Genomic DNA, 23,781 nt, shown 5'->3' with positions numbered 1-23,781 from the left:
TTTAATCGATTTATTAAGATTTTATTAAAGCTAAAAGCAAGCATTGTAAATGCTCAGTGTCCTAAGATGTCCAAATTTAGACAAATTACACTTCTTGACCTGCTGAAGGTGCAGGCAACTATAACACTTGCCCCAAGATACTTTATTTTATGACTAAGATTGAGGAATCATGGTTATTGAGTTAAAGAGTTTCCAAAGGTCTGTTTTTTGCACTAGGCTATGATAATCTATTTTATATAATATATAATAATATAATATCAACTACTTCTTTACAAACATGTTTTAATTGTAGATTTTCTGTTTCACAGTTGAAAACTACCATCCCTTGATCTGAATGTCTTGTTGTTCATACAGTAGGCTACTGTAGCCTATCTGTATGTGTGTGTGCATTTTTTTCTTAGGTTGTACTGAAATAGATAATCAGTATAATAAATTAATATTAATATTTCTCTACCTAATTGTAGCTAATTATTGTGTGTTTAGATAGACATACAGGCAGACAGACAGACAGACAGATAGACAGATAGATAGATAGATAGATAGATAGATAGATAGATAGATAGATAGATAGATAGATAGATAGATAGATAGACAGACAGACAGACAGACAGACAGACAGACAGACAGACAGACAGACAGACAGACAGACAGACAGACAGACAGACAGACAGACAGACAGACAGATAGATAGATAGATAGATAGATAGATAGATAGATAGATAGATAGATATATAGATAGACAGACAGACAGACAGACAGACAGACAGACAGACAGACAGACAGACAGATAGATAGATAGATAGATAGATAGATAGATAGATAGATAGATAGATAGATAGATAGATAGATAGATAGATAGATAGATAGATAGATAGATAGATAGATAGATAGATAGATAGATAGATAGACTTAATATGAAAGAACTACAGAGCCCATCGGCCAGTGCGACAGTCCACCAATAGTTTTGCGGGGTGTGAGAGCGCAGGGCGAGATCCTCACTTCCTGGTTAAAGATGGCGGATGAGAATGAGACAGCACCGCAGCTGGAGAAAGAAACTGAGGTAGAAGATGATCATGGACATTGCAGCAATTGTGAAAATGAAGAGCATCACTCTGACGATGGGTGAGCGTGCATGCATTTTATTGTTAGCTCGTAAAAGTACAATACTCTTCCTCACGGCCCTAAAAGACTGGGCCCTTGTTCGGCTAGGCTGGGGCACGCTAACAGCATATTAGCCCGCCCCTGTGGTCCTACGCCATTGGTTCACCGCCTTGATTGACGTACGGACCTCTAAAACGATTGGCTCAGACGCCGTCAATCAAACAAAAGGACGGTTCCATATGGCCAGTTCTCTAGGATCATTGGCATTTTTGTGCGAGGTGTTTAACAGCCTAAACATAATTCATGGTATGGTAAAAATGAATAAGCTATCACGTTTAAACGCGCTATTTCATATGCTGTTTAATAAATATTAAACTGACAAATATTTATAAATCACCACCAAAAATCGCTTTCAAATCTGTTCATGCAGGCCTTTGTGGCCACTAGGTTGAAAGTAATTTGGATTTTCTGTCACTAAACGATGTCTTGTCGTGATCTAGTTAGCTTGAGTGCTGCTAGTTGCAAGTGAAGCATCATTAAATAATTGTTTTATCACATTGCTCTCTATTTGCAGTCTCTCTCGGTCGTTTTCCCCGATGGAGTTTCACTTTCAGTACCAAAGAGCAAATCTGTTCACTAAAATATAGTAATAAAGCCCCACTAACCAGCTTCTTATCCACTATATGTTCCTCAAGGTCATGTACAGAGACTGACTCGAATGTATTAGGAAACAAGAGAGTGAAATATTGCACTTAATTATCATAAAGAAGTAATTGTGCCGCCTGTCATGTTGCGCCTCATACAATTGATGCCGTTTTTCTTCCGTTATAATAATAATACGTAAATAAATATTTCCATAAACATTTTCTTTTAATTTATTCTTGTCTAACTGTCATGTGACAAGTTGGATAGATTTATTGTTTATTATTCTGGAAAATGTTTAACAAAAAATCACAGAATCATTTACATTTAATACTATTAAAAGCAAACTTGGGCATTTTTTTTGTGTGATAATTTTGATAATTCACAGTATTTTCTTATTTATGGAGGGATAAAAAACCTTTAATATGTCAAACAACCATTGAACCTGGTTTTATTCAATGAATTATGTTCTGCCAATGTATGACATTTAGTGAGTATTTAATTAAATTGTGCCTCATTTACATATTTAAACATAACAATTAGTAAAACTTGTAATACAAAATTGACTGTCTTAAATGTACTATGATTAATTAACTATGGAAGTAAGTATTATGATATCTAAAACATACATAAATTAAAACTACTCTACAATTGTCAGTTATGTTATGAGGACATCCTATATTGCAGCTTGCTTAAATCTATTGAAGTAATACAGAGATAAAAAAGGGAAGCCCTGGTGGATAGATGGGGATAGACGGCTGTCAAAGCAATAGTCACAGAGGTGCTTGTTTATCCGTCAGTCTTTGTCATATAGCCCACCACCCCTCGAACACACAAAAACATGCTTTTTCTGCAGGTCATGTCATAGACCATCTGTCCCCCATTAACAAATGTAGCTCAGCGCTGTCACCTCTCTCCCTCCGTGGACATTAATAGGATTAGCTGCGCGTCTCTCTGTAAGTCGCCCCATTCCATCTCGACTACTGGTGTGGGTCTTGACTCTTGTGCCTGTGTAGTTCAGGCATGAGGTGAATTTCATGAGGTGACATTAGTTATTTGTTTCAGTATGCCCAGTTTTATCTTCTTCTTCTTTTTTTTTAAAGCTCAGATTCTGCTTGATCTTTTTCATGCACATGCTACCAGTGTGTATATTTGTCACTATACTATCAACTGAAATAAATAGGCTCATTAAAGGGATAGTTCACCCAAAAATTTATTTCTGTCATAATTTCTTCACCCTCATGTCGTTCCAAACCTGTATGAGTTTCTTTCTTCTGCAGAACACAAAAGACGATATTTTGAAAAATGTTGGAAACCGAATGATTTTGGTGTCTATTGACCTCCATTGAATGTTCAAAGAAACACTGAAACATTCCTCACAATATCTTCTTTTATGTTCCACAGAAGAAAAAAGAACTTGTACAGGTTTAGAACGACGTGAGGAAATGATAACAGGAGGTCTGAACTATCCCTATATCTCTGGGAAAATCTAGACCATTTCTCTTTGTTCTGTGAAAATTCTTGCTTTATGTTAGAAATGTCAAAATAAAATCCAGCCTATAAGTATTGTTGTACTCTAACGAGAGGTTGTCATCGTGAAATACTGCTGAATGCATCAGGAGCAGTGATGCGTCCATTGAGATGATGCGTGATGCCCTTTCACCTGCATCAGCTGTAGTTAGTGCTGAGTGGACACGACCTCTCATTATATCTGCCCATGTCAACTGAGTTCATTTGACCCGCAGGGAGAAGGGTGACACAGGTGCCAAGAAGAAGAAAAAGAAACAAAAGAAAAAGAACAAGGACAAGGCTGGAGGAAAAGATGTAGCCGAGGATCCGTTGGCCAAAGTGAGTGTGTTTGCATGACTCTGAGTGTTAAACAAGATTATTTAAATTTTCATCTCAAAAATCCCTTAAAGTCAAACTTTTAAAAACACTAATAATTTAATAACACTGCTAAATGTAATCTAGAGCAATTATCAAAATGATTGTCCATTTTTTTGGCAACAACAACTACTACTTTGGCGATTTAAAAAGTTCATAAAGAGACCTTAAAACTAATCCATGTGAATTGAACTGTTTAGTCCAAATTTTCTGATGAGACACAATCGCTTTATATGATGAAGAGATTGAATTTAGGCTTTTATTCATATATAAATATTGATCAGCTTACAGATACAGAAGCTTAACTGTACTTGCTTGATGTGAGAACAAACCTCATTGGTTCCTGAAGAAGCTCAAATGTGCTGCGTAACGCGAGAATGAACCTCATTGGTTCTTGCTGAAGCTCAAAGGTGCTGCGTAACGCGAGAATGAACCTCATTGGTTCTTGCTGAAGCTCAAACGTGCTGCGTAACACGAGAATGAACCTCATTGGTTCTTGCTGAAGCTCAAACGTGCTGCGTAACGCGAGAATGAACCTCATTGGTTCTTGCTGAAGCTCAAACGTGCTGCGTAACGCGAGAATGAACCTCATTGGTTCTTGTAGAAGCTCAAACGTGCTGCGTAACGCGAGAATGAACCTCATTGGTTCTTGCTGAAGCTCAAACGTGCTGCGTAACGCGAGAATGAACCTCATTGGTTCTTGCTGAAGCTCAAACGTGCTGCGTAACGCGAGAATGAACCTCATTGGTTCTTGCTGAAGCTCAAAGGTGCTGCGTAACGCGAGAATGAACCTCATTGGTTCTTGCTGAAGCTCAAACGTGCTGCGTAACGCGAGAATGAACCTCATTGGTTCTTGCTAAAGCTCAAACGTGCTGCGTAACACGAGAATGAACCTCATTGGTTCTTGTAGAAGCTCAAAGGTGCTGCGTAACGCGAGAATGAACCTCATTGGTTCTTGCTGAAGCTCAAACGTGCTGCGTAACGCGAGAATGAACCTCATTGGTTCTTGCTGAAGCTCAAACGTGCTGCGTAACGCGAGAATGAACCTCATTGGTTCTTGCTGAAGCTCAAACGTGCTGCGTAAGGCGAGAATGAACCTCATTGGTTCTTGTAGAAGCTCAAACGTGCTGCGTAAGGCGAGAATGAACCTCATTGGTTCTTGTAGAAGCTCAAACGTGCTGCGTAACGCGAGAATGAACCTCATTGGTTCTTGCTGAAGCTCAAACGTGCTGCGTAACGCGAGAATGAACCTCATTGGTTCTTGCTGAAGCTCAAACGTGCTGCGTAACGCGAGAATGAACCTCATTGGTTCTTGTAGAAGCTCAAACGTGCTGCGTAACGCGAGAATGAACCTCATTGGTTCTTGCTGAAGCTCAAACGTGCTGCGTAACGCGAGAATGAACCTCATTGGTTCTTGCTGAAGCTCAAACGTGCTGCGTAAGGCGAGAATGAACCTCATTGGTTCTCACACAGCATGCTTGAGCTTCCGTTTATCATAACTGATCCGTGAGTTGATGAATGTTTTTATGTGAATTAGGGGTGTAACGGTTCACAAAACTCACGATTTGGTTCGATACGATACACTTGTGTCACGGTTCGGTACGTTTTCGATACAGCAAAAAGAAAGAAATGCCAGAGAAATTTCCGTGATTTAATTTTTTAAATTATATTTTTATTAAAACTAACATCATAAAGTATGATATTTTTTTACTTAGAGCAATGATGGAGCTATACTTGACTTTTCTTAGAGCATATAAAACAAAACAGCTCCTTGGACAAAATGAAATGTAATCTTGTAGGCTAGTAGTTATAAACAAAGGTTTATTTTAGTTCAGATTAACATTTGAGGGCAGCAATTGTATTCATAATGTCAAAATAAAACCGACTTAATGTTACTTGAAAGCCTACTATTCCTGCCAAACTTCCATGGTTACAGTTAGTAGTGTTACTACAGTAAATCCATGGTGAATGTTGCTGATCTGTGGACACTGGATAGTTCATTCATGGCACAATGTTTCTTCCTGGTTTCCCACGTCAGCGCTGTTTGATCCGTTAATAACGGAGAAATGTGGATGTTTGTCACTAGATCTCGCAGCGATGCTATTACTTCAGTGGCCAATTCGCCTTTGGCTAAGCCACACCCTAGAATGTAGATTGACCAATCACAGCGCAGCCAAGAACGAGCTCCCACAGAGGTCCGACACTTTTTCACAGCGCTCCATTGACTTTAACACAGGCGTCTCATATTTTTGTAACATAGAAACGCGTTTCCCAGAGAGGTTGGAGGGGGTGTCCGTTTTTTTCCCTTCCCAAACCCAAAGTCAAATCCTGACAAGTGTCGTCTAGCACACGGTGCTAATAAATACAACGTTATACTCGCGTAGTCCGTTTGCTTTGTAATAACGATTATAGAAGTGAATAGAGACCTACCCAGCTTTGCATGAACAGTGTTGCGCCTTGATATTGTTAGTCCCCGCCTCCATCTCGATTAGTAGGATATGCGGTGGTTCATTTTTTGACTGTGGCCGGTATGCTTTTGCCTCTATTTTGGATGCCTTGTTGTTCCTTGCGTTTCACCTGTATGTCGTGAATATAGCCTTCGAACGTATATCGCAGCCCCTTTTGCCTACTTCTATCGGACACTTTATTTGCTGCTTTATAAAAGTTTGATAAAATTTCAGCAGGAAGAGCTGTCACAACATAAGCCATGTTGATGATACCAGAGCCCAGATGAAGTTTGTTTGTCGGACGTAGCAACAGTAACTAAGGGGGGCGGGGCTTAGCCAAAGGCGAATTCAAATGCTTTCTTTACTGGATTTGGCTGTGTAGTAACAGTGCTGCTTGATCAAGATCGGCTCGCGCTGCATTTGTCCAAACTGATAAACGGTCCGTCAACCACACAATAACGAGTAGCTCACTTTCGTTCCGCTTACATTAGCCATTTGATGTTGGGCAATGTTGTGGTCACACAAGCATCTCTTACATTATGAGCGCGCTTGCCACACACATGAAAATGCGTACCGAAAACCGAACCGAAAGCCTCGTACCGAACGGTTCAATATGAATACGTGTACCGTTACACCCCTAATGTGAATAAAAGCCTAAATTCAATCTGTTCATCATATAAAGCAATCGTGTCTCTTCATAAAATTTACTAAACCGCTCAATTCATATGGATTAGTTTTATTTTCTCTTTATGAACTTTTTGAAGCGTAAAGTGGTAGTTGCGTAACTTTCAATGGAGGGACAGAAATCTCTGCAAAAGAAATATCTGCATTTGTGTTCCGAAGAAGAACGAAAGTCTTGCGGGTTTGGAACAACATGTGTAAATGATGACAGAATTCAGGTTTGATACCCTCAGTCTGAACATCATCATACACTAAAACAACTGTCCAGACTGCAAATCGGGGCAAACGTCATGAAGTGTATTTCAGCCTTTAGCAATATAAGCCAGAAATGTAATATTGGTGCGTCACTACTTTAGTATAGGAACAAAGATTTTCTTTACAAGCATTGTCCTAACTGCTTGGTTTATATGTGTAGCTATATTTTGTAATAATATTTGTAATATTTTGATTTAGACCCATATATGAGTGCAAGAAATGCCTTAAATACCATGGTATTCTTTGAAGTACCTTGGGTTACTTTCTAAATACCATTGTATTGATTACCATCATCTGATAATATCACTGCACCATGGTACAGGCAAAGTACTTTTGTAAACATTTGAGGAATTTTTTCTTTGTCTCTTCCTCAGGTAAACTCCCTCCCTGCTGATAAGTTACAGGAGATCCAGAAGGCCATTGAGCTGTTCTCAGTGGGACAAGGTCCAGCTAAAACCATGGAGGAGGCCACACGTCGCAGTTATCAGTTCTGGGACACTCAGCCTGTTCCTAAACTTGGTATTGATCATTTGTGCAATTGTACTCACAATAGTTTCATTATTATACCTGTTCCTTGGACTGACGTCAGTTTGTTTTCTTTCTAGTAGTGTAAATTTTCATCTTTACAACATATGTTTTCTTGAGACTCATGAACGCACGTGGCACAGTGTATTCTGAGTCTGTCGTTTGTTTATTTGTAGGAGAGACTGTGACATCACATGGCTGGATTGAGGCGGATAAAGATAACATACGAGAGGAACCGTACAGCCTACCGCAGGGCTTCAGCTGGGACGCTCTCGATTTGGGAAATTCTGCCGTGGTACAACACTCAAACCATTACATTTATCCCTCGAATTCTTATACATACAAATATACACCTGGAAACAACTCGTCTAAAGCTCTTTTGTTTCTTTTTTTCTCTGTCTCTCTGAAGCTGAAAGAGTTGTACACTCTCCTCAACGAGAACTATGTGGAGGATGATGACAACATGTTTCGATTTGATTACTCTCCTGAATTTCTGCTCTGGTAAGAATGATTGGCTTGAAAAATGACAGATGGGTTATGAAAAACTTGATCTCAATATTTTTTGTCTTGTATTTGAAAGGCTGGCTATCTATCTTTTTTTTTTTTTTTTGTCTAAAAGTCATGTGATACCTGTCCTCAGTTTCTCTGTACTGTGTTTTTGTCCCAGGGCTCTGCGTCCTCCAGGCTGGTTGCCTCAGTGGCATTGTGGAGTGAGAGTGAACTCTAATCAAAAGCTAGTTGGTTTCATCAGTGCCATTCCAGCCAACATCCGCATCTACGACATGTAAGCAGTCATAAGTGTATCTAATGTAAATAATGGTTTAAATGCAATAAATTCAATTGACCCATAACTGCTCTTTGATCCCCCCAGAGAGAAGAAGATGGTGGAGATTAACTTTCTGTGTGTGCATAAGAAACTTCGCTCGAAACGAGTGGCTCCGGTACTCATCAGGGAGATCACAAGACGGGTCAATCTGGAGGGCATCTTTCAGGCGGTGTACACCGCAGGTGTGGTGCTGCCCAAACCTGTGGGCACCTGCAGGTAAGACACTGGCAGGGCCTAAAGTATTCCGGCCGGGGGCCGGATTTCCGGCTTGAGGGCAGGTCCGGCCTCCGGCACAGGCAAAATTTACTAATCAGGCTGCAAATTACAGTCGGAGGCACTTTCGGCGCGGACGCGCTTGGAAAAAACGAGTGCGCCGCTTCCATTATGAGCGCGCATACCGTGCGGCTACATTTGAAACTGGGAACTTGAATGCGGTTTAATATTTTCGAGTCAATTGATTTCACCTACCAATCATATGAGAGGAGCGCAGCTCTAACTAACGTCACAAGCCTATCAGAAGCAGAGCAGGGCGGGTCCTGGCAACAGTGTGATTGAGATCCATACCTCACGTTAGCGTCGTCGGTGAAAGCATGGAGCGCAGAACTCCAGAAACAACATCAGACCTGACTTTAATGTCATCATGGATGAAAAGAAAGAAAGGAGATGTGAGTTGGTTGATTTTGTAAATTAGCTCAGGTCAGCATAATCATATTTTCTGTCTACACCTTTTGATGTTAGCCTTATGTTGACTGAGCTAACATTAACATACACTGCTGCTAGGTAACTTCAGACTGTTAGTTAAATATTTAATGTAGAACATTCTGTGTAGCTTACTTAAAAAAAACATTATGTGTAGGCCTACCATGAAAACGAGTCCACTTTAAACCGCTTCATTTTCTGTCAGCAATGTATGACAAGTAAAGTTAGTGCTGTCAACGTTAACATATGCGATTTCTTTTTTTTTTGTCCAGCTTTAATGTTTTAAAATATTTAACACAATTAACGCTGCATCCGTTCTTTGTCATTCTTTAGCTAGGGTTATGATCACGCTCTTATTAGTTATTAGTTTGTCCACCATATGCTTTAAACCATTAATGTGCGACAAGACAAAAGGGAACACACTTCAGTAAATGTCCTCCTCACACACACACACACACTAGGCACAAAAAGTCGCGAACCAGTATCGAATTCTCTTTCGCGCTTGAACGAACAATAACACACACATTTATACCAAAATGTCCGTTTTGTCGAGTATCCTCACAAGAATCAATCATTATTAACCTTAAATGAGTTAAATAAAATCTTAAATGGATGTAAAGAGTAGTGAGAGAATAAGACGCGTGAGATCCTGTCACCAGCTGTCAGTAAAGTTAACCGAAGAACAAAGGGAAAAGAGAAAACTACTAACTACTCTTTGACTAAAGAACGCTTGTAGCTTTAATAAGGATTAATCTAATTTAATTAATAATTTATGCAGTGCGGACTATTTTATAACCCTAAAATTGTGGGGGAAAGAATTTTCATCGAGACAGCATTAGCTATATTAATATCAGTGATACTGGCCTTCATTAATAAAAAGATGCCATAAATGGTTCCATTTGAAGATAAGTCAGTCTGTGCAGTCCACTGCTGTAAATGTAACTAATTTTAGTTGCCATTTTTTTTAAACCCCTGTTTTGTACTAATTGCCTTGCTTATTTGTGTGGTAGATACTGGCACCGGTCTTTGAACCCACGAAAGCTGATTGAGGTGAAGTTCTCTCATCTGAGTCGGAACATGACTATGCAACGCACAATGAAGCTCTACCGACTGCCAGAGGTGTGTGCCATCTTCTTTCCTGGGTGATGTCTGGGAGGTTTCCTCTTTTCCATTTTCTCTTATTGCGTGTTTCTCTCCTGTAGGCTCCTAAGACTTCAGGCCTGAAGCCGATGACTGTAAAGGACGTCCCAGCGGTTCACCGCCTGCTGAATGAGTACCTGAGTCAGTTCAACCTGGTTCCTGTCATGAGCCCTGAGGAGGTCCAACACTGGCTGCTTCCTCAGGAGAACATCATCGACACCTATATAGTGGAGGTATTACACTCACTGGACACCAATAATTCATGCCATGTATAATCCTAGAGGTATCTCTCATGAAAGTATTTCTAACATACAAAAATAAGAGTGGGTAATCAGCGTATTTCTAAGTAATATATTTGGCATGTGAACAGCTGTTATATCAACTGTGTTGTAGAGTTCAGATGGGAAGGTGACTGACATCCTGAGTTTCTACACTCTGCCGTCCACCATCATGAACCATCCTGTGCATCGCAGTCTGAAGGCAGCGTACTCTTTCTATAATGTACACACCACCACCACCCTGCTGGACCTGATGGGAGACGCTCTCATCCTCGCCAAGTCGGTCAGTCACTGAAAGTGTGTGTGTGTGTGTGTGAAAGAGAAAGAGTTAAGGCTGCAACTAACGATTATTTTGAAAATCGATTAATCTGTCGATTGTGTTTTCAATTAATCCAATTAAAACTCACATATTTTATTTCCCAAAAAGAGTTATTACATCCTGCCCGATGTTGTCCTCCAAACAGTGTGCAAACTGAAGGTTATGAAAACAAATGTAGAGCGTATCTACGCATGGCTGTGTTATACATTATAAAACTTGGTGGATGTTTTCCCTGAACAGGTGTAATTAATCGATAATCTATTTCTTTTGATTATATTCTCTATTGATTTTATCATTTAGTTGTTTCAGCCTTACTTTAAGTCTACCTATCTATAGTTTTGGTGCAAATTTCTCACCAAAAAAAACAAAAACATTCATAAATGAAATGCAAACCTGTGTTTAAGAAGAACATATGCAGTAGTATGAAATGTATCATTTGCAGGCACTACTGGAGCATTAAACTATCAGCAGATTTATTCAAGCTTTTCTCGTGTCATTCCCCCTGCAGAAAGGATTTGATGTCTTTAATGCACTGGACCTAATGGAGAACAAGACGTTTTTGGAGAAGCTCAAGTTTGGCATTGGAGATGGAAACCTGCAGTATTACCTCTACAATTGGAAATGTCCCAGCATGGGCTCAGAAAAGGTACAAGTTTTCAGATGTCAGTCCAGAGTTTTTCTCAATAATTTTTTTTTTTTTTTTTTAAATCAGAATCAAGCTGAAGTTACATGAATTGGCCACTAGGTTGCCATAGTACTTCACAGTCTGTCTCCCAAACACCTAGATGTCACTTTCTATGGTTTTTAGGGCTGCCCCCAAATAGTCGACTAAATATTAGTCGATATGAGGAGGGCTTGGTCGAATACATTTTCATTAGTCGGTTAGTCGCAAAAAAAAAATCACGTGAAAAAATTACGCAATCAGGGGCTGCGCAGTCAGTGTATGACATGACATCAAAGACGGAAACTGACGGAAAATATCGCGACCAGCATTTATATAGGCCTACAAGCTGCTGTCTTAGACCCACGTTTTAAGAGCTTGTCATTCTTTGACCAACACGAACGAGAAGATGCGTACTCCACATTGTCGGATCTGACAGAAAGCTGCGCCAGAAAGTGATCATGACAGCATTAGCCCTGCAGAGGAGGGTGAGCCCGAACCGAAAAAGGAAAAGCAGGCCGAGATATCCATGCTGATGGCCATTGATGAGGAGGAGCATGCAGAAGAGAAGGATGAACTAAAAATGTACTTGGCAGATAAAACAAAGGTTGATTCGGGACCATTGGCATGGTGGCAAAAAAAATTAACATCGATATCCAAAGCTCGCTAAAGCAGCTAAACGCCTCCACTGTATCCCTTCCACATCCACTCCATCAGAGCGCATCTTTTCAAAGGCCGGCTTCATTGTGAACAAGTCGAGAAGCTCCCTTCTTCCCAACAATGACAAGCTGGTGTTCCTCTCACATAATATGAAAAAAAATAAAATCGAATTGAAAGCTAGGTAAGAATGCTTAATTTCCTTTTTGTAGTGTTTCTGTTTGCTATCCGTTAGGCTATATAAAAAACGGGTATTTTTATAACGGGTATGCTAGCTATACAAATAAATAAATATTATTTTTATTTATTCGTTTTTATATAATGCAGAAGTTGTTTTTTATTCTGTAAGAAAAATTAGTCTGATGTTTGCAATTTGTTGTCTCATCCGTCGTCTTAATGGCAGTTTGCGGCATTGCTCTGATATTTTTTGATTTGTATTAGTGTTCTTTAAATTAGCCTATTTGTTCCACATTTTGTCTTAAATATAGCCTAGTTGTTCTAAACAATTTAATCAAATACTTAGGCTGTTGATTTGTTTGCCGCCTTCTTTTTTATTCTAAGTTTTGGCGATGTGCCGTGCATTTATTAAATTGTTCGTTTTTGTTAATTTTCCTTTTGAACAATATACAAATTATATTAATTTAATTTTCCACTGTATTTTTATACCAAACAGCGTTTTTGCTACAGTATTTATTTGGGGTTTTTTTTGCCTTGTTTTGTACTAGGCCTAAGTTACTAATAAGTTTATTTAATTTATTTTAAAGAACGAATTTTAGTTTATTTTATTCAAAACTGTTTTTTTTTTTTACATGTAACTGTTACAGTTTGTATTTTTGATAATATTCTTAAAATGCACAGGCAGTCTGATTGCTGTTTTTATGTCATAATTAGCCTATAACGTGTCGCAAGCGCTGTATACTTTAAACGCTTTACTATTCTGTTTTAAGCGCTTAATTTTCATTTTGAACGCGCTAATATCACGCTTTAGCATTTTCTGTCATATGGAAGTGTTAAACTTCAACTTGGACTATACCTTTCCTTGTATATACGCAAGTTTTTATATTAATATCATAAATGAACGATTATTCGACTAATCGCTAAAATGCAGGAGTGTTAGTCGACTAGGAATATCTTTAGTCGGGGGCAGCCCTAATGGTTTTCTTTTTAAAGCTGCAGTCCGTAGCTTTTTTTAGGTTAAAAATTATCCAAAATACATATTTGAGAAAATACATAACCAGCCAGTGTTCAAAACTATCTGCTTGTCTTAGCTCGATTCAAAGCGGTAAGCTTGTAATAATGGTTTTAACTCCAGTGGTGCTGGTGGATTTCCGCGGGAGATTTGAGCATGTCTTTGTGTCATTACGTCACATCTGTACACATAAAGAAGGAGTCTCGGCTAGTAAGCTATATTGCGTGTGAGGATGCTGGAGGTGGAGATTTATAGCCTTTTCTCACAGCACTTGATATAATTAAACTTGTCAATTTGATGGCGGATCCAAAGGTTCAAATGACAATCACCAGTGACAACTAGAGACTCACCCGCTGTAAAATGCTAAAGACTTCGTTCGGACTTCGCTTGTTTTACGTGATATAAGCGATTTTTAGATTTAATCAGCACGATTTATTGCAATGTCAGAACCAGAACAAAAGTGGATGTTTCTTACTAGTTCAGATGACATTTTCCGGTGAAAATTATGATGTTGGTCATACTTCCAAAAAGAATAATCTGTGATTCTGAATGCCAGTATCCACACCGGCGCGGTGACTGACAGCCTCACACTCTCCTCAAACATTGTGTTCATCCGCGCTGTGCCGTGTCGAAGTACAACTCACGTAAAGTTGATAATTATGCGAATGACTGCAATTGCAGATTTCGAACAGAGATGGAAGTGGAAAAACGCCAGACTGCAGCTTTAATGTTTTTTATATTTACACCCACATATCACACACACACACACACACACACACACTCACTGGCTATTAGGTACACTCTGCTAGTATCGGGTTCGACCCCTTTTTGCTTTCAGAACTGCCTCAATTCTTTGTGGCATAGGTTCAACAAGGTGCTTCAAGGTTTAACGTGTTGTGTTTTCAGAGATGAGTTACTGTTGCCTTTCTATGAGCTCAAACCAGTCCGGCCTTTCTCCTCTGCCCTCTGGCATCAACCAGGCATTTTCTCCCACAGAACTTGCCCCTCACTGGATATTTTCTCTTATTTGGACCATTCTCTGTAAACCCTAGGCCTAGAGATGGTTGAACTTGTGCGTGAAAATCCCAATATATCAGCAGTTTCTGAAATAGTCAGACCAGCCCGTCTGGCACCAACAACCATGCCATGTTCGAAGTCACTTAAAATCACCTTTCTTTCTCATTCTGATGCTCCTCAGCAGATCGTCTTGACCATGCCTACATTGCTAAATGAATTGAGTAGTTGAGTAGATATTTGCATTAATGAGCAGTTGAACAGTGGCCCGTGTGTGTACCTAACTATGCATGCATTTACATATGTGTGTGTGATGTGTAAAAATTCATAAAGATCAATACTGGGGTATATAATTATTATTAATTTTTTGTAGGTGGGTTTGGTTCTGCAGTGACCCATTTCACCATCCACAACCTCTGTCTCGCATGACAGCGAGGCTGATTTATGACATCACGCACTGACCACCTGACAGATGCTACCAGTGGACTTCCTGATTCAGGAAGGAGTATTCACCACCCATTTTTAAGTTTGAACTTTGACCTTTTGGACCTGCACTACTGCTGCCAGACTGAGAAGATTTTCTTCTATTTCCTCCTTTTTTTTCTCTCTCTCTCCCTCACTTATCATCTTATTCTCTCTCTGCGCATGGACCTAAAGCCATTGTAGTTACCATCATCAGAGATGAGGAACCTTAATCTGTTATGATTGTTAACAAAGGTGCGCACACACACACACACGCTGATATGTAATTACCATGCTCATGATGAACCCAGATGCATAAGTGTCACGCTAATCGCATCGGTAGATTCAACTCATTCAGTATAAAGTGATTTTACTCTCCCTATCCAATGGGAGGTGCTTTTTTGCTAAAAAAAAAAAACAGGATGAAAATGTTCATTTCCTCAGTGTTTTAGAAATGAACATGCAACAATCAAAGACACATGAAAGTTCCTAAAAAATAAAAAAACAGCCAATGAGATAATAAAAATCCCAAGTGGACATGACAAGGGCTGCTGTCAATGAGTTTCCTGTGGTCATTCTCTCCTTCGCACATCTTAAACAGTTTTTTGCCATGGAAGCCTCGTCTCTACTTTCTTTTGACAAACGTTGACCAACTGATGGATGCGGTACACAGTGAGTGAGATCTTTTTGTCTTGGTTTTGCTTTGTTATTGCTTTTAATCTGTTCTAATCAGTTTATTGCTTATTTGTCTCTAACTGCCTGTGATCCTCTTTCACGGTTTTGCCAACAGAGAAGCACCAGTGTAAATAAACAAGGAAGCAATGAGAAATACCATAATCGATCCACAATTTGACAGTGGTTGGGACTACATTGTACACCTGGCAGATAGCAGGGGGGGTCATCATAAATTAGCAATAATGATGGTGTTTTTGAGGAAACCGTTTTGATCGGAGGGGTGCGGGAACTGAGACGTGTTAAAAATGAAATGTGGTGATTTGTCGTGGATGATAGATTATGCCTGCTCATAAAGTTGTACAGCTCTAAAAGTATTGGAGAATATCCTGATCGTGGTGTAAGCATATGCCCCAACTCTTATTTATCACATGATCTGTCCCACACATGGAAGTAGATGGATGTATCAAAGCCGTACAACCTTATGAGTAATTGGCAGTATCTACGTAAAATTGTGGTTTTGAACGCAGTATGTGTAATTTGAGGAAGCGGGTTGGGGAAAATACAATGGAAGCAACTGAAAACGGGTCTTTAGGTTTTTATGATGATGGAGTGAAAGATATCAACGTGTATTATTATAAAAAAAATTTTTTTTTGTGCTAAATAAAAAGTAGCAGCTGCTGTGAACGGTTGGTTTGTGGTTTGTTATTTCTGAGTTCGTGGCCTGTGATCGATTGATCTCACATGTTTTCACTCATGGTAGATAACATTATTTCTGCATTCTATAAATGCTGTTATTTCCTATACACATGTGTTTTTAGTTCTTTGTGTAGGAAATTTTAAGTCTAGCCATGTCCAAGATCAGTCAAAACCTCAGTAGGGTCGATGAGATGCGTTGTTCTGTTAATCCTCATGATTTAAGCATTCAGCAGGTAAATGTTAGATATTGCAGCTTTATATTGCAGATGTGCCTGTTATACACCCTAGAGCCAGACTAGTAGAAACTGCCTGATTTATTTCAATCCTTCATGAACATGACGATGTGTAACTCTCCAACCACCCTTTACTGAGGCAGTGAACTGTGAGAATAACATGGTATGCAACCTTTAGGCATACTGCTGAGTGCTGACTGAAATGTTGCTTTAGTACCACAATAACCAATCAGTAAAGTACAGTAACATGTACTTTTAGGTTATCTGAAATGACTAAGGTCTCTGGACAAGGGTGTGCATTTATTTCTTTTTTTTTTCTTTTTTTTTTTGCATGCCTGTGACAGTATTAATATAAAATCACTTTACATCTTACCAAAATATCTTACTTGCTATCTAGCCGTTGATCTCTAGTTTAGTATAATAGAAGTGTCATTGTGTAGGTTGTGAATGAGAGTGTAGAAAGAGGGGTTTTGCACTGTTCTACAGATTCAGACCTAGAGCAGGAAGTGGTTATGCTTTAAATGTTAGCGTGGTCTCAGCTGAATCTCACTAATAGAGGACTGCATGACAGACTGAGACACATTAAGACAAGAAATTAGATGTGCACATATTTAGATCTGACACTAAAATATTGTTAAAGGGGTGGTTGATCATGATTTCACTTTTGTTTTACTTCAGTTAGTGTATAATGTTCCTGTTTGAGCATAAACCACATCTGCAAAGTTACGACGCTCAAAGTTCAAAGCAAAGGGAGATATTTTCTTTTAAAGAAATTGCTTTTTAAGGACTACAACTGGTAGGGACTACACGACATTCCTCCCGGGTTAGTGACATCACCAACCCTAAAATTTACAACCCCGCCCCCTGGAACGAGATTTATAGATTATCATGACAGAATATGCTAATCAATGACTAGAAGATAACACCACATAAGCTACATAAATTCATCAACTAACCATTCAGAAATGTTGTCACTTCTTCTTGAGTCCATCTTTGTCCGACTCCGGTTTGACTTTGAACATGAATTTTCAGGCCACAAGCTGTTGAAGCTCCGCCCCCTGTGCGGGAGCAGCAGCTCTTTTGCATTTAAAGGGACATGTACAAAAACGGTGCGTTTTTGATCACCTTCAAAAAGTGAAAATTTTAACATGCTACATAAAAATTTCTGTGGGGTATTTTGAGCTAAAACTTCTCATACACACTCTGGGGACATTAGAGACTTATTTGTCATCTTGTGAAAAGGGCATTATACCACCCCTTTAAAGGGTTAGTTCAGCCAAAAATGAAAATTAAGTCATTAATTACTCACCCCCATGCTGTACCAACCCAGTAAGACCTTCGTTCATCTTCGGAACACAAATGAAGATATTTTTGATTAAATCTGAGAGGTGGATCACTGCTACATAGGCTGCCTAAGGGAATGAAACTTGACGGCCCAGAAAGTCATTAAAGAAAATGTTTGAATATTCCATGTGCCTACAGTGGCTCAACTATAAGTTTATCAAGCGACGAGACTACTTTTTGTGCGAAAAAACCCCCATAAATAACGACTTTATTCGACTATTCCATTACTTCCTTGTGGGCCTTGAGACGAGAGTTGAAGAGATTTCCACGACGCATGCGCGAGAACTGAGAAGAGGACGTTCTTCTTCTACTACTTCTTGTTCAGTTCTTTTACATTCACATTAATAAAAAGGAGAACAACGACAATGAAGCAAACTTCTTCAAATGAGAAGTTCTTCTCATATTCTCAAGTACAAGTACAACTGATTAAAAGAAAATTATGAAAAAACAGTTATTTTAAAAAAATACATCAAATGTGAAGTGTCACGCAGGGAATTGTGGGAATGTCAATTTACGTTTTTTCACTGTAAATTATACAATGACTTGTTCTTTTTCACTTCCAAAAACGGTATTTTACAGTAAAATGTACCATTATATATATCACAGTTATTTACCGTATATAGTAAGGAAACTTTCCTATAACCAATTAACAGTTTTTCACTGTAGCATTTTTACAGTCTTTTACCGTTAAAATCACAATAATTTTTTACAGTGTAACTCAAGTCAGTTCAGTGTTGGTTCAGTTCAGTTCAATAACTGCGTAATTAATTATGAAACGAGTTCAATGGACCTATAAGGCAGCTCTACATAAAACAGTGGTGTCATCATCCAGCTCAGTTCAAGTTTTGTTCTCATCCAATAGTGTCAATGCAGTCAGCGGATAATATTACTGAATATTAAGCAATGGAAAAGCGACAGTAGCAAAGAACCCAAACTCCCATCAGGTGATAGAAATGGAGAGAAAAAAACCTGGGGGGCAGCTCTCCTCTGGCCGAATGTGTTGATTTGTGTCCCATGTGTCTCTTTTCGATACATGTTTAATGTGTTTTCTGTAGGTAACAGATCAAGTATAGTATCCAGGTTTTTCTGACTGTTTTCCTCTTCTTGTCTCTGCTGGCTAATGGTGTGTTTTCATACCTGTGTGAGTATCCACAAATGTCACACACAAACGAAACCATGTGGTACATTTTTACTTTTACACTATACATTATGTTTATAGTATCACTGATTATTTTATTTTTTGTTTTTACAGTTTATAGCAGTGGAACAGATCAGTTAATGGGATGTGGGACAGAAACAAACTTCTCAAATCCATGTGGATGAAATCCACATTGTCTACTATTGCACTCATAATATTCTGTTTTCTTACTTCAGTGCAAATAAATGAACGATGAAAGACCAGAGGTGTCATGCTGATTGATCATGTGTCCCTGACAGTTTAAAGTCACAATGAAATCTAAATTGACGAATCTTATTTTTAATGAAATATTGCAGTATTTATTATAAATGATCTATCTGTGCACATCATTTTTTTTTAAATTCATGTGCTCTTACAATCTTTAATCAGAATAACTTCCCCTTGTCCTCGTATCGACATCTCTTCTCTTCTCCGATGACATACTGGCGTGAGGGCGGGACAATCTTTTTGAACATTTCTATCTTTTGAACATTTGTTCTTGTTCGAGAAGCCGTTTCATTCATATATATATATATATATAGAAATAATCAAAATAGGTTAGAAAAGACTACAATTTCCATTTTTTAATTACTTAAACGGACCATTTACACCTGCTATTAACGTCCATCTCAGAGGATCCAAACATTACACTTTTTTTCCCCTTAAGAATCATTTGAGTGGAGACTTCAAAGTATTCTTAATATTACTTGAGCATTGATTAATTTTGGTTAAGTATTGATTTTTATATTTTATTGTAATTGCCCAGTCTTTATAATTACTATAGTAGGTACGTAGTATGTAAAGGTAGAATTAATGTAAAATAATGTGTGAATTATATTAATATTAATAATTTTTCAGCAATAGGCACTGTGGATTTGTATAAATCTCATACAAAAAAAGTAAAATGCCATATTTAATTGTTTTATTTTACTATTTCTTTAGAATATCTTAGATTTATAAATGTAGGCTAGGTTTCAAAACGGCTTTAATTTGTGGCAAATAAATAGGGGAAATGTTATCAGTTTATAATATAGTCATAAGTTTAAGTTTTGAGTTTAAAATACAGTACAAAAACATACTTTTAAAGTAAAAAAGTGTTACAAAACACCCTAGTTTCCGTTATACTGGTTACTCAAAGGTTATGATGGTTAACTGTTGTGCTGACACTGTTTGCAGGAATCTTGCAAAAGAGTATCATTTGAGTTTAGAAGGATCAGTCTTATTGGCCAATGTTATAAATGTCTTGTGATGCTTCAAAGTGTTGCTGAATCAGCATAAGTGTTTCTAAAATCCCTCATTTCCTGCACTAAAGAACCATTGTAGATATTGTGTTACTTGGTGCTTCAAAAAATACCTCAAACAGGAATTAATATTGCATAATTATGGACAGAAAAAGAAAGTTCCAGATTGTTTGCCAATTTATTCTCTTCCATTTTACCCTAGTATGAAGTAAGTGGTGGCAAACTAGTATTTTCTTATCTTGCTAATGTTGCTATTCACAGCTAGCCGAATATTAGAACAACACAGTCATTGATATTGATAAACTGATGTTATATCTGACAATGTAAAAAGGTTAGAGAAATAAATACTGATAAATAAAAACTATAACCCTATGGGTTTGTATATCCCAAACACCTAATAACCTTCTGACAGGAAATGATGAAAGCAGCTGAACCCCTTAAATACCAAGTCAGAGCAGTTCTCTATTTGAAAATCAGCAGTAGGCTCAAAATGCCTGAAAATATTTACATAAATACTTTTCAAAATCACAATTCAAGATCAGCTGAGAAAGATCAACGTAAGTGCTTTTTTCACACCCTAATTTATATTTTATATAATCTGGGTAAGTTTGAAATGTGCCTAGAAAATCAGATGTGAATAATAAATATGTTTCAGCAATTTCACAGAATTAATATATTGGTATTGTTTATATTTGTAAATTTCCATCAGTGTTATGACGTTAACATTAAAAGTGTTATGTTATTTGATTGATTTTCTTTCTCTTCATGTTTAACACAACATCATTCACGTTTTAAATCTGAGAAGTCATAAAACCTTGTGTTGCTTTCAACTCCATAATTCTTGTCCTTTTTACAAAAAGAATTACAGAATAAAATATCTTGTAATATAATTATAGTTAGGCTATACACTTTTTTTTGTTCTTTCTAATGATGTGAATTGAATATTGTTTTCCAATTATTTTTAAAAATGCCATTCCTTTGCTAAAATGCATTCTCTGCAAGCTTTATGAAGGAGTTGAAGCTGGAGTCGTGTGCAAGGATGATTATTTCAACGGGCTCATGACACGGCCCTGTGGGACCCCTTTTGGGAATGAGAGTTGACAGTGTTTGGTTGGCCAAAATAACCTGTGATCTGACTGACAGAAAATGCTTTAGAGAACTATTGATTTGTTTATTTACTTATTTCAAAGGCTATTAATTTCTCTACTAATAATGTATTTTCAGAGAAGGAGTGTGTCAACGATAAGAGAGATGGGGTCTGTGTGGTAGTTCTTCTCTCTGTTCTCCTCTTCCTGTCTCTGCTGGCAAATGCAGCTTTGGCTTACCTGTGTGGGTATCCTCATGTGTCAGAGTATCAGTTGTGTTTGCACTGTGTATCAGTTTCTCAATACTATTTTATGCTTCACAGATTACACCAATGACACAAATCAGTTAATGGGATGTGAGCCAGTGACAAACAACTCAAACCTAGGTTTGTAAAACCACATTTTCTTATTCCATTATTTATCAAAGTATTTCATATCTAATTAATTTATCATTTAAATTAATTGATTGACTTTTTAAACATTTATTCTATACACTACACAACCGCAGAAGTTAACAAGCCATCACTCCCTTGTACTTATAAAGGTATGTCATATAACCACTATTCAACATATTTGGCATGTGTAAGGCCTTATAATCATTATGTGTGCTACTGCGTGTTTTCTCTGTGTATGTTCAAGTTAACAGCAATTTTTTATGTTTTGTATTATGTTTATTGGATGTGCATGTTTGTATGTTTCTTTAAATTGGACAATTATTAATTCTGCTGTTCAATGAGAATTTTTGCACACATAAATAAAAACAGAATAACCTGTCACTTCAGGTTTGCCAGAGAAGTGGGTCCAGGACAAGGGCAGATTCTATGTTTTCTCCAATGATACCATGGACTGGGACAGCAGCAGAGAACGCTGTCAGGATCTGGGTGGAGACCTGGTCATCATCAACAGCAGTGAGGAGCAGGTACATATAAAGATATTTTTGATTAAATCTGAGAGCTGGATCACTCCTCCATAGGCTTCTAAGGGATTGAAACTTGCCGGCCCAGAAAAGTTATGAAAGACATCGTTAAAATAGTCCAAGTGACTACAGTGGCTCAACCTTAAGTTTATCAAGCGACGAGAATACTTTTTGTGCGCAAAAAAACAAACAAAAATAACGACTTTATTCAACTATTCATTTCCTCCTCTGTGGGCCTCGAGATTTCACGTAGTGATATTGCGCAAAGCTTCTAGGTTGTACGTCACACGCATCACACACATGACCAGCGTCGGCCAATAGTAAGTCTACGTGTGACGTACAACACAGAAGCGTTGCGCAGTTTTACTAAGTAAAATTTCAGCCATATGTCTTTTTTAGGAATTTCTTGCTCAGCAAACAGTCAGTTCTAATGCATTGGTGCTCCACTGGATTGGTCTGACTGACCGCCATACTGAGGGGACGTGGCTATGGGTGGACAACACCCCCTTAAACAGCAACCTCTCGTAAGTACTGTTTTATTTCGAAATCTGATGTGCTTTAAATGGCCTCGGTTTGATGGTACAAGTTATTTAAAGGTCATATGGATTTTTTTTTTTTACATTTTTACACACTTATTTTGTCCTGTCAGATGGTGGATCTTCCCTCCTGACGATCACGATACACATGATCCCTTGGGTGAAGACTGTGCTGTATTAAATGGATATTTAAGAGGAGAAAAATGGGGAGATATTTCTTGCTTGAAAAAGGAAAGAAGCATTTGTGAGATTCCATGTTCTTGATCAATGCTAAAGCGTCTTTCATGACTTTTTAATATCACTGTTCATGTATATTTTATAGCCTATGGATTACACTGTAGAATCTGTGTAGCTCTTTATAAATAATACATTTGCGTTCTTTTTGTTGTTATTGTTATATGCACTGGCCAATTGCACATAATGTCATTGTCTTTAAAATATTATGCACTTTCTTTACAGCATGAATTAATAAATGAATGAATGTAAAGACATGAGTGAATATGTACAATGGAAAAAGCACTAACGCATGCAAGCTTATAATGTATTTGCCAAATATATAATTTGAATCTTTTTAAAGCTTCTATTTAACATCTTTTCTAGAGTCCAGTCTCCAGTTCTAAGATGTTTAGTGGGCCATTTAATACTCAAATATCTTTTGATATTTGGTTGGGGATGTCTTTTGCCCCCTGGTGGATTAACCAGTGCTCTTCAAGTAAAAGGACTCGCAAAAAATATACAGTAGTGGCCAAAAATGATGTCCAGAAGGGGATATTTGCACAATATTTCCTTTTAATGACACTTCAGATCGTTCGACTAAATTAAAATATGAGGAGTTTGTTATATTGGGAAAAAGAAAATACTAAACTTGGCTTTAGTATTAAAATGACAACATTTGGCAAGAAAGGCAAACTCCAGCATTTAATTAAATATGGGTTTTATTGTATCACACAAAAAAGGCATAGAAAAACAAAGATTGCAGGAAATAAAGCATACATTGACTGCAATGTGATCAGTTATTAATATTTAGTTTGTTCTCCCTTGTTTTTGAATACAGCAGCCATTCTCCTGACCTGGGCAGTGACTCACTAAACTTTGCTC

General features: G+C 37.9%; 2 protein-coding genes across 3 annotated transcripts; both read left to right on the top strand.

The window, feature by feature from the left end:
• The first annotated feature begins 969 nt into the window (after positions 1-969).
• On the top strand, positions 970-15,611 carry nmt1a (N-myristoyltransferase 1a). Its single transcript, XM_056261592.1, has 12 exons — positions 970-1,122; positions 3,489-3,591; positions 7,385-7,529; positions 7,712-7,830; positions 7,945-8,036; positions 8,203-8,319; positions 8,407-8,577; positions 10,071-10,179; positions 10,263-10,433; positions 10,594-10,761; positions 11,306-11,443; positions 14,692-15,611. Exons 1-12 carry the CDS (start codon positions 1,013-1,015, stop codon positions 14,710-14,712), a joined length of 1,464 nt encoding a protein of 487 aa, XP_056117567.1. The 5' UTR covers positions 970-1,012; the 3' UTR covers positions 14,713-15,611.
• A 4,984-nt stretch (positions 15,612-20,595) lies between these two features.
• LOC130095048 (C-type lectin domain family 17, member A-like) lies at positions 20,596-23,177 on the top strand. Of its 2 annotated transcripts, XM_056261694.1 has the most exons (7): positions 20,596-20,703; positions 21,371-21,475; positions 21,555-21,617; positions 21,740-21,775; positions 22,014-22,150; positions 22,547-22,671; positions 22,797-23,177. In XM_056261694.1, exons 1-7 carry the CDS (start codon positions 20,637-20,639, stop codon positions 22,945-22,947), a joined length of 684 nt encoding a protein of 227 aa, XP_056117669.1. In that variant the 5' UTR covers positions 20,596-20,636; the 3' UTR covers positions 22,948-23,177. The 2 variants fall into 2 exon arrangements, with proteins under 2 accessions (XP_056117669.1, XP_056117670.1); XM_056261695.1 differs by lacking the exon at positions 21,371-21,475 and having other exon boundaries at positions 20,617-20,703.
• Positions 23,178-23,781: the final 604 nt, after the last annotated feature.

The sequence above is a fragment of the Rhinichthys klamathensis genome, unplaced genomic scaffold, assembly GCF_029890125.1.
Source record: "Rhinichthys klamathensis goyatoka isolate OS25496 unplaced genomic scaffold, OSU_Roscu_1.1 h1tg000184l_1, whole genome shotgun sequence".
Classification (NCBI taxonomy): Eukaryota; Metazoa; Chordata; class Actinopteri; order Cypriniformes; family Leuciscidae; genus Rhinichthys; species Rhinichthys klamathensis.
This window is presented reverse-complemented; position numbering and strand designations above follow the sequence as displayed.